We start from the raw sequence: 11984 nt of genomic DNA on the forward strand, positions 1-11984 counted from the left end.
TATATATACGTCATTTGTATTCATATGCATGTATATATACGTCGCGGAGCACCGCCGCCCTCGTTCGCCCATGCGTTTCTATGTATACGGCGGAGCACCGCCGCCCTCGTTCACCCATGTGTACAGACATATATACGGCGGAGTGGAGCACCGCCACTCTTGTCACACTGCCCTCTCTCGTGGCCTAGTCGATCAACATTCGTATTATCGTTATCGTTAACGCTAAACAATCACACCAGGGCGAACCGCGCTGTTGATGTCACCGACGTGGTTCGCCCTAGTCACCGACGCAATTCGCCCTCGGCCGTTTATGTATAGCCCTAATTCGCCCTAGTACCGACGCAGTTCGCCCTAGTGTGGTGAATTGCGTCCGTGACCGAGGGGCAAGATTTAATAATGCATATTGTTCGTAGATTTTACGCATGTAAGCAAAGATTTGACGTACTATATATTGGTTTTGTTTTTTGAAGCTAGATGGCCGACCCGAGAAACATGGATGAGGAGGAGTTGATGATGAATTTGATCAACACTGGCACTCAAGTTGCCGGCGATGATGGTGCTAAAAATAACATGCAAGAGGATGAAGATGACGGGAGTCAGTACTTAGCTCTTGAACAAAATGAGCAACAACATATTGGCCAAGTATATATTTTTTATTATTAGCTATATATATTATCATATGTCTTATGTGTGCTCATGACATTAAAAATAATGTTTATGTTTTGTAGCCCTCTGGATCGACATCAACAACTACAACGAAGAGTAAAAATGTTCGAGGTCCCAAAAAGCCATTGGAGGGCCGCTTCATCATCTCGGAGTTCAATGTGGATACAGGAGAACCGGGGGGGGGGGGGCGAATAAAATTAAATTTGTGCACCATTATGGTTACCTTGTACGGGACCGACTCCCGATCAATACCCGCGAATGGAAGAAGAAGACCAATGCTCCTCATATCAGTTTTGTCTCCGATCGTGACAAGACGTTAATTTGGAAAGATGTCTTGGTACATTTCACGCTCCAAACAGATGGTTATGATGATATAATAGATGGTGATGAATTGAAGGAGCGAGTTAGGGATTGGGCAATGAAGAAGATGGCTACCCAGTTTCAGACTTGGAAGAAACACCTATACACGACGTATGTCAAGAAGAACATAGCACCAGATTTTACTGTCCCAGGCCCGATCTCAAAGCAGAGGCCCTATTGGGATGAGTTTGTACAGTACAAGACTTCGGAAGAGGGTGTGAGTCGGGTGATAAAGATCCAACGTAATGCCCAACAGAAGACATACCACCATAACTTGGGATCAGGTGGCTACCCGACTGCCATTAAGAAGTGGAACAAAATGGAAGCAGACCTTCTTGCCAAGGGTATCAGACCAGAATCACTCGAGTGGGGAGAACGTGCAAAGAATTGGTTTTTCGCTCATAGGGGAACACTGGACCAGGAGACAGGGAAGTGCGTTTATGGCGCAAGACTGCAAGAAGCAGCAGAAAGATTATTTTATGCTCAGAGAGCTACTGCTAGTGGTGCGTTCAGGCCCAACAGAGAGAAGGATGAGCTGACATACGCCATCAGGACTATTGAACATGGTGGCCGAACTAGAGGCAAAGGAAGTGTCTCGTGGGAGCATGGATTCCCTCAGGACAGACCTTCCTACAGAAGCCGCCAGAGAAAGAAGGAAGAAGAGGCACAGCGGCTCTAGAGGTTGGAGGAAGCGGTGCATGAAGCACAGGAGCGGAAAAAAAACCTTGAAGCGAGAATGCAGGAGGAAATCAGAAGGCAAGTGCAAATAGCAGTGAGTGCAAGCAAGCAGGCATCAGAGCCAGGAATCAACATTAGCCAATCTGTTCAGTTGAAAAGCAGTTGCGCTTCCACGGAGATTCCAAATCAAGGGGACACAGGACTGCGCTTCCCTGTGGATGACGTCACTGAACCTTGTACAACGTGTGAGCACATTCTGAAGGGGAATTCCACAATCAAGGTGGCTATTGGTCTTGTTAATCCTATCGACCGAACCAAGACACCAAGGATTCATGGGAATATAATCCAAGAAGGATATGCTACCATCTCGGTAGATAAAGCTGAAAAAGGTTTTAGTGATTTGCCTCTTGACATTCCTGGAGGTGATGGCGAGAAGACTCTAGGAGAAGCGGAGAAGACATTCATTCTATGGCGCAAGCGCTATATCATCATTCCAGGGATGTCGGCTCCACCTCCTCCTGAACTACCTCAGCATAGGTACGTGCGGATGAAAAGACTACATCATTAATTTGTATTGGCTTAAATAATTAACAATCTGTTCATAATAATATGTCATTCCTTTTTTTGTAGCAGATCCTCCCCCAACCTAAATCCAATTGTTCAATCGCTAGATCATCATAGTGCTCTATACGATGACATTGTGTTGGAAGGCGAGGCTGCATCCACACCATCTCCAAGGAGGTCTCCAACACCGCAGCCGCCACCTCCAAGGAGGTCTCCAACGCCGCTGCCAACACCTCCAAGGAGGTCTCCAACGCCTCCCCCACCCCCGCCTACCAAGAAGCCTAGCAAGAGGCCAGCCCCGCAAATGAAGAACCAGTCCCCGCCTGCAAAGAAAGCCACCGTGAAACCAAGGGCTATTCCCAAAATAATATCTGAAGAGAAGGAAGAAGGAACTGATGCATATAAAAAAGATATGTCTAGATTCTATGATAAACTTAAAAAGAATCAAGAAGCAAGGAGAAACCCGGAGAAACCGTACTTCTTCATAGCTCCAGATATTCTAAGAAAAAGGGTGGCTTCTTACCAGCAACAACAGCGAGAATCTCGTAAGCCGTCCAAATCAACATTATCGGACTATGACTGCACTCTCACCAAGTCAATTGAGGCGGCACAGAAAAAGAAGCGGGCAGGGAAAGGAGTTGCCCAACTCAGACAACAAGCGCACCAATCAGTCCCCCCGCTGGTTGTTGGTAATGAATATGGTTCGAATTTAGGATTAATGCATCAGGCAAACATACCTCCGGATGTCGATTTGGATCACCTTGGTGAATTTATTGATGAGACTGGTCTCGACCTTTACCAGATGTTTGGTGATGGAAACATTGAGAGTGCGGCGGAGGTTGATATTTGGAAGAAAAAATTTGTACTAGGCCAGAGTCTATACAACCCTCAAGCCTTATCTAATCTTGGGACGCAAATGTACCTGCTAAACAAGTGGTACATGCAGGCGTCTACCGGTGGAGACTTCTGCGTTGGTGTCAGAATTAGAGACGAACATTGGTTCCGTGGCGATGATGTTATGTATGTTGACTTTGCAGAATTTCATCAACTATGCCACCTGACCTCTCTGGACAAAATTATCATTAGCTGCTATTGCCTGTAAGTAATAATTCTTTCGATCTATTATTAAACTCATCATATGTGTGTATATGCATATAAATTATCCTAACAAGTACTATATATATGCAGATTTACAATGACAGAGCTCAGAAAGGAAGGCTGCAATGAAATTGGTTTTGTTGATCCCCATATAATATTCAAAGACCCAGTTACTCCAAAGACTAATTGGAAGTCTGAGTCAGAGAGTAACCTCATGAACTTCTTAGTGAACCAACGCCACAAGAAGGATATACTCTTTCCCTACAACTTCAAGTGAGTGTTAATAATGTCGATCATCCTTAATGGCTCATATGTTGATTCTAGTTAATTAATGAGTGTTATGCGTTATATCCTATAAACACATGCAGCAATCACTGGATATTGATGGACATCGATCTGGTGAAAAGTCACTTGATAATCTATGACTCGATGAGAAAACCACAACAAGACTACCAAGATATGATAGATATTATCCAGAGGTAATTTCGGTATCTCTAGCAACTATATATACACACAAACATGATGATTAACTATATCTGATGATGTGGCAAATTTTTTATTGGGCAGTGTTTGGAAAACCTTTATTGAGAAGCAACACATGGAAAAATACAAAGCGCTACTGAATGTAATTCCTTTGAAAGTAAGTCCCCTAAATCGCATCATCTTTATTAATTAGACATATAGCTTTCACCGGATCACCAGATTGGATAACAAATCTTTTTCTCGTAAAGTGGTATCTGAGGCAGGAACAGGGGAACAACTACTGTGGTTACTATGTTTGCAAGTTTATCAATGTGGTCTCCCAAAGAACTCCTACAGAGAGACTCAAAGTACGTTAAAAATACACTATATATTTATTTAATTATTATTATTGATTGTGTTACTATGTCTTTATATATATATATATATGTACATATATTAATTTATTTTCCTTTAATTCAAACCTGTAGACTCGATGGTTGGAGAAAAAGGTCATACGGCAAGACCAAATCAAAGCAATTCAAGAGTCTATAGCTGGATTTTTTAATGAGCAGGTCATCGATTCCAAGGGCGAGTTCTACTTCGACCCAACACTGCCATGGAAGCCAAGCTAGAGGATGAGAGGAAACTTGTTATATCACAACAACTGTAATGCAATCTTTTTGTAATATATGCACATGAAATAATATAATGTAAAATACACATATGCATGCATGCATGTAAATATATATATATGATGCATGCATGCATATATATATATATATATATATATATATATATATTCTATGTTTAAATTGTGTGATTTAATACGTTCATTGTGCTTGAACCGAAACATACTATACGCGCGTATAAATGTATAATTAGCAGCGTACAATACGACTTCGAAAACCTATTTTGAAAAGAAAACAATAAAATTAAAAGAAAAGAAAAAAAGGAAAAAAACCTTTAGTCCCGGTTCGTATTACCAACCGGGACTAAAGGTGCCGGCCATCGTGGCATGTCAGGAGGCACCTTTAGTCCGGTTGGTAATACGAACCGGGACTAAAGGTCCTCCTTTAGTCTCGGTTCCTGGCCTGGGACTAAAGGACCCCCTTTAGTCCCGGATGCTTGCTCCCGGGTGGGGAACCGGGACTAGAGGGGGTTCCCCACCGGGAGTAAAGCTATGTTCTCTACCAGTGGCATCAAGAAATACAAAGATGAGTATATAGAAAATCCTAGATGACGATGCTGAAGAAACCACAACAAGAGATTAGTATTTTGATAAAGTCAACCGGAAGTTCTATATATAAACACAACTCTAAAATAGTATAAATGATTGTTGATCTCTCACAGCCTTACTTAATCTATCGGAACCATAGATTCTTGCTGTAAACAAAGAATCTAGTGCAATAGATCTGTCTAGTCTAATCCTATTAGGCACTTCTAATTACTCTTTACAGGCCTTGACTTTAACCCTTTGTGCTGGCTTGGTTGATGCCTATGATTTCCACCCCTTATTTATATAGTTAAAAGTTGTATTCCTGATAACATAAGAATTTATACTTAAATCTTAATATAATTAGAAGTTGTAATAGCATATCTCCATCGAGTCCTAGTCGTAAGATTGAATTAAACTTATCATCCGCGTTTGGACAACGGCACCATATGACATGGATTGTAACGACACACGCTGGGCCCAGCCAAGCCAGGAACTGTTGCCGTGATGGGTAGACAGATTGCAACATGATGGGGTCAACTCTCTGGTCTCCACGTCAAAATAACCAATTGCGCTTAAAAACATTGGACCTAGGGAGTAAACAGTTAGTGACCAAATTCGAAAAGGTACGCGTTCCTACTTTTTTTATTACTGTACCTAACTGCTAGTATAATCCAAGAGCGCAGACCAGGGTCGTCATTTGATCATAGCTATCAGGAAAAAGACGACGACTTGTTTGGGTAGTAGGAAGGGGAGCCCTGCTGCACGCACGGCTTGCACGCGCCGCACTTGGCCCAGATGCTGCCGGTGTCGGCGAGGGCCGACAGCTTCTGCGGCGGCGTGCCCATGGAGAAGGTCACGTCGTATGCGCCGCCGCTGCTGTCCATCTGCAGCGGCGTCTGCGCGCTCCCTGACCCTGAGGCTGCTGCGTCAAGCAGCCGGGCGGCGAGGATGGACAGCCGTTGGCGAGACTTGTGCGCGGCCCACGTTAGGTTGATGGCCGGTTGGTTGCGGGTCACGGTGGCATGGAAGAAGCCACAGCGTTCGGAGTAGGCCGGAGGAGCGGCGAGGAGGAAGCAGATCGTCACGAGAACGAGGACGGAGGATCTTGTGGTCGTCATTCACAACCAGAATTTTAGATTTCTGCTAGTGACGTAGGTTTCTTTTAGTGTTTTGGCATTCAAAATGTAGTACAAATTTTCCCTACTAAATGTCTCCTAGTAAGATTTTCTTGTGATATGACTAGTGATAGTGTTTTATTACTACTTAAAAATACTAGAAGAATTTCACAATTTTAATAGGGATTTTTGACATCAAAGGATTTCTACCTGCTCCGATGATGACGACAATGATGGCTAGGTACGAGTATGAATATATAGATTCAGGAGTCCACAATGCCAAGTGCGTACAGTCGTACGTGATTTACCTTTACACAAAAAGACCACGCGCAGCGTTTTATCCACGGCATTTGGAAAACCGGACACAGACACTACGTAAAAAACGATTTTTAGCAACAGTTCGATTTTTTTAGGGGCGGCTGGTAATGGAGCCGCCCCTACAGTTGCATGTTTGGGTGCCTAGATACCAGCCGCTCGTACAAATGGAATAGCAGGGGCGGCTGGTGATATAAGCCACCCCTACAAATGGGGTATGATTTGTAGGGGCAGCTCAATCACTAACCGCCCCTGGAGTTGCTATTTGTAGGGGCGACTGGTGATTGAGCCGCCCCTACAAATGCCCCCGTATACATAGCTCTGATTTGTAGGGGCGGCTCAATCACCAGCCGCCCCTACAAATGACCCACATATAAAACAGCTGGAGCACCTTCTTTCTCCTCGGGTCACTCACTCCAACCCGTGAAAAAAAAGGTGAGGAGGCCTTAGGCACCTCCCAAAAATTGCTCTATTAAGGGAGGAAGGTTTTTGTCTCAAATTCTTTGGTGCAGAGGTTCTAGAAGGTAAGAAAATGTTATTCCACACTTTTTTTAAGTTTTAATGGTTGGTTAGTGAGTAATTAGAGTTTTGTTTTTCTCTCTCTTCTATGGTGCTTGAGCTACTAATGAAGCAAATTAGACCCAAGTTTTAAATGTACTAGGGTAAATTAGGGAGGGGAACAAGATCATACCCTTATTTGGTCCATGTTTCTTTTTTTTTATAAAAGCCCTTGGGCAGGCTTTATTGATCAAATATAGTTACATCGTTTGATAGGAGGTGAACAATAAAACCAGGGGGGTCATCGTCCCAAATACAATTTACTTTAGAAATCATAGCTTGTCTAGCTAGCTCATGCGCCACTTGATTTGCTTCCCTACTCAAGTGCTCAATGGAGATCTCCTGGAATCCACTCCAAACTATATTACATTCATCGTAAACTGCAACAGCTGAATTCGCAGTGAATCCCGCATTCTCCATAATCTCAACGACCTCCATACAATCAGTTAGAACAATCAGCTTATTACCCCCAATATGTTGAGCTAACATTAGTCCCTCCTTTAGAGCAAAAGCTTCAGCTATTGGTGCATCAACTAGATATGGGATAAACGTATTTGAAGCTGCAATCATCCCTCCAGAGCTATCTCTGATAATTGCACCTGTACTACCACATCCCCTGTCCTCGTCAAAAGAAGCATCAATATTCAGCATAATATACCCTTCACTAGGCTTCTTCTATCCTTCTCGTAGCTTAATGCCTTTCTTCATAGCTAGCTTATAATTCTTTGTTAATGAAACAACAGCTAGGCCTGATCTTGCTGGAGGCTGAACCGCCTCACCATGCGTTAGCTGCCGTCTTTCCCACCACAGATACCATCCTCCAGTCAGAATAAGCTCAGCGAGTCCCACTTCCAGGCTATGAATCTGCTCACCTCTGTTAATAATATTTTCAATCAAAATAGAACCTGATCGGTCAGATTGTATAAACGTTCTGATTTTCTCCCAGATGCCAATCGACCTCCAAACTGTTCTGGCTCGATCACACGTGAACATCAGATGTTTTATATCTTCTGCACCATTGCGACACACCGGGCACCCACCGTCAGGTATGACGTGCCTGTTTGCCAAGATAGCATTGCACGACATGAAACCTCGGAGAGCTTTCTAGCCAAAAATTTTAACTTTCCCCGGCACTTGGAGTTTCCAAAGCTTTTTCTAGACCTAGCGATTACTAGTGCCACTACCTTGCATAGCTGCACAACGAGCTCCAAATTTCTTCTTCCATTGACAATGATATGCTGATCTCACAGAGAACAGGCCATTTCTGTTATAATGCCAGGCAACACAGTCATCTCTTCCTGTCGTAATGGGGATCTGTAATATACGATTTGCATCATTCTCAAGTATAGCACGTACCAGATCCTCATCCCAAGATGCAGTCATTGGGTTGATAAGCTCATCTACTGAGGTTACTATGTTATTCCCTCTTCGTGTCTGAACTTTCATGTCATGGCTGCCCGGTATCCAATTATCTTTCCAGATGTTGATCTGTGTACCATCGCCAACCCTCCAGATGTATCCAAGTTTAAAACAGTCAAGGCCCGCTAAGACACTCTGCCAAGTATAAGAGCTACCACTTTTCATCTTTGCATTTAGTAACTTTCCATCCGGATAGTAACGAGATCTTAGTACCCTAGCACACAATGAATCAGGCTCTCTCAACAGTCTCCACACTTGTTTAGCCAACATTGTCAAGTTGAAAGATTGAATATCTCAGAACCCCATTCCTCCCGAGCCTTTAGGCATGCACATTTTCCACCATTCTTGTCAATGCATCCTGTTTTTATCATTGTCATCACCCCACCAGTATCGCGACATGGCATTGCTTATTCCTTTGCAAATTTTATTAGGAATTTTAAACACCATCATCGCATACACTGGGATAGCTTGTTTCTTGATTTTAGTGAACAATTAGTTAGTTTTATGGATGTTTCATGTGCATGTGGATCTAGATCTAGGGTTTGGTGTTTTTATTAATTTCGTTTTTGTAAATTTATTTTTGATAAAATTGGACTAGGGTTTGTATGAAAGATATTAGGTAAAGTATAATTGTTGCTAATTGTAGTCTTTGAAATTGTTTATTGTAATCAATAAATAAGTATTTTAATTATTTACGGATAATTGGGCCATTAATTAATTTTCCTCTACCATGGTGTGTTTGTATGCTTCATGTAATTATATTAGATTTATATTCATATATATTTGAAGTATATACAATTATTCTCAAGTAATTATTACTTTGATTCATTTTTATATATATCTGAATAAGTAGTCCTTTAATGTTTGTTTTGTTGTTGTTGTAAAAGATGGAGTACAGGAACTCTTGGATGTTGTCGATGTTTCACCACCGATAGCCTGCCACGGGGGTACCTGGGGCAGTTTGTTTGGGCTTCGGCGTATGTAGAACTTGACGGTAAATGCAAGAGATAGTCGATTTATCCTGGTTCGGGCCCTCGACCGTGATCGAATAATAGCCCTACGTCCAGTCGGCGTTAGCCTTTGCGTTGGATTGATTGTAAAGTGTTGTCTCTAACTCCCTTCTCCAGGAACTCTGCCCTCCTTTATATAGTCAGGAGGCCAGAGTCCTCGTCGGTTTACAATGAGAGTTCCTAGTAGGATTACAGTCGATGTCAGTTTGACCGGCGTGCCATAGCGGTGTTAGCAGGGCTATAGTCATATCTCTTGCAGTGATTTTGGAGCCCAATATCTATCTAATTTAAGCCCATGGTGTTAGCAGGGCTGCAGTTATGCCCTTTGCTCGTCTTTTACCTTCAGACGCATCTAAGCCCCTCCTCTCGGTGCTTCAATGGCAGAATTTTTTTTTCGGGGGGGGGGGGGGGGGGGGGGGCTCTAGCCCCCTACCACCGCTGAGCCCCATCCCCCCACCCCCCATGCAGCCCCACCGCTCGATCAGCCACTACTTGCAACTAAGTCGCCCAGTAGGACGGACCTCATCTTTCATTGTAAAGCGTTCGGACGCTGCTTTTACAATCTAGATCTAGAACAATGGTGGTGGGTTTAACGTTGAAGAATAACTGATGCGATAGTTAGATGGATCCAATGACCGACAAAAATACTATCGAGTTTTTATAAAAAAAACCGACAGTGATATGTAAACGTCACTGCCGTGTAGTGGCTTAACCCAGCAACACTATCGACTCACAATTTGGAATGGATGAAGTGACATTTAAGCCCAATTTGCCCTTGATCACTTTGCCCTACGTCAGCCAGCAACTTAATTGGGCCGAATTATGATGGCTGTGACACCATAAAAGCAAAAGCCTGAAACACCGCTGAGCCCTAAACAGGGCCCAAATATATCGAGTCTAGGCTAGGACATGGGAGGAGCGGTATTATTATTATTATTATTATTGTGTTTCACGCTTCAAACAACTCTATGAAACCATTACATCATGATGATGTTATTCTCCAGAAAATATATAAAATAAGATCCATACCTACAGAATATAATCTTTGTGTCATTCTGATATCACCAAGCCATGTTTTTCAATCTGTACTAAGCAGCTGATTTATTCTAGGAGTACTTTTTAATTATGCGTGTACGTGCCCTGCGTGGAAACGTATATCCAGTGATGCAACATGAGCTAATACGAGTATACGAAATGACCAGCAGAGAGAGGCGAGTGTTGTTGTATTCCTCAATTCTTCATAAATTGTCGCAGTTGTATGGCTGGAAGGACAGCATCGACTTCTCCACATCGTACCGGATGTGGAAGTTCATTTGCATGATGTTGCCGACAATGGACAGGCTCGGCGACTTCTGCACGATCCAGCAGCTGACGGTGTCGTCCACCGCCCCGAAGTAGTTCTGCGTCGGCAGATCCATGTCGCCGCCATCGAAGTGCAACACCATGGACGGGAAGACGACGGCGCCGGACGTCTGGAAGCAGACCTCGTACCCGTCCCTGCCGGGGGCCATGGTGAGGTTCGTCGTCTGCGACAGGACCGCCGCCTTGGCCAGCGTGTACGCCGGCTCTGCGAGGAACGCCACCGTGGTGCCCGAGTCGAAGATGATGCCGCTGCTTCCGGTCCCGGGCGTCGTCGCGGCGCCGATCGAGATGCTCTCCAGGTTCACGCTGTAGTAGGTGGATGTCTGCAGGAGCGGCGTCGACTGGACACCGGCGCCCGTCAGGGCGCCGGAGCCGAACAGGAGCGGGCTCGTCTTGGCGGCGTCGCTGGTGAGGCAGTAGGAGAAGGCGCCGACGTTGAGCTGCGAGACGAGGGACAACGGCCCGCTGCCGAGGCCGACGAGGCCCGAGCCGGAGCCGTACCCGCCCTCCGACATGGTAGTGCAGCCGAAGCCGATGCCCGGCACGGCGTCGCTGCCGAGCGTGAAGGTCTCGCTCCCCAGGTAGCCTTGTGTGTAGTGGTGCGGATCACTGGCAAGGCCGTAGGAGTACTTGTAGTCGCACTCGGCGCCACCGGCGCTGCACTGGGATGTAAGGTCGCTGCAGAGGCCGCTGGAGCACGGCAGCTTGGAGAAAGACGACGACTTGTTTGGGTAGTAGGAAGGGGAGCCCTGCGGTACGCACCGCGTGCACGCGCCGCACTTGGCCCAGATGAGGTCGCTGCCGGTGTCCGCGAGGGCCGACAGCTGCTGCGGTGGCGTGCCGATGGAGAAGGTCATGTCGTACGCACCGCCGCCGCTGTCAAGCTGGAGCGGGGTCTGCGCAGTCCCTGAGGCAGCGTCAAGCCGGGCGGCGAGCATGGACAGCCGCTTGTGGGACTTGTGTGCGGCCCGCGTTAAGTTGGTGGCCGGCTCGGTACGGGTCATGGTGGCACGGAAGCGTCCGTGTTCCGAGAAGGCCGGAGGAGCGGCGAGGAGGAAGGTGATCACAACAACGAGCATGGATGACCTTGCCGCCATTTCTTGACTTTGAAGGATTTGTTACATGCTGTAATGCGGTCTGGGCACGAGTAATATATACAGA

At 45.2% G+C, this 11984-nt stretch overlaps 2 protein-coding genes across 2 annotated transcripts; both read right to left on the minus strand.

Annotated features, from left to right (window-relative positions):
* Positions 1-5754: 5754 nt before the first annotated feature.
* On the minus strand, positions 5755-6162 carry LOC136488757 (aspartic proteinase nepenthesin-1-like). Its single transcript, XM_066485583.1, has one exon. It carries the CDS (start codon positions 6160-6162, stop codon positions 5755-5757), a length of 408 nt encoding a protein of 135 aa, XP_066341680.1.
* A 4263-nt stretch (positions 6163-10425) lies between these two features.
* LOC136484779 (aspartic proteinase nepenthesin-1-like) lies at positions 10426-11984 on the minus strand. The gene has a single exon (XM_066481733.1). The coding sequence runs from the start codon at positions 11918-11920 to the stop codon at positions 10700-10702; it is 1221 nt and encodes a 406-aa protein (XP_066337830.1). The 5' UTR covers positions 11921-11984; the 3' UTR covers positions 10426-10699.

Source organism: Miscanthus floridulus, chromosome 10, assembly GCF_019320115.1.
Source record: "Miscanthus floridulus cultivar M001 chromosome 10, ASM1932011v1, whole genome shotgun sequence".
Classification (NCBI taxonomy): domain Eukaryota; kingdom Viridiplantae; phylum Streptophyta; class Magnoliopsida; order Poales; family Poaceae; genus Miscanthus; species Miscanthus floridulus.

Coding starts and splice junctions, on each gene's coding strand:
- LOC136488757 (XM_066485583.1), bottom strand. CDS start 6,162: ATGACGACCACAAGATCCTCCGTCCTCGTTCTCGTGACGATCTGCTTC.
- LOC136484779 (XM_066481733.1), bottom strand. CDS start 11,920: ATGGCGGCAAGGTCATCCATGCTCGTTGTTGTGATCACCTTCCTCCTC.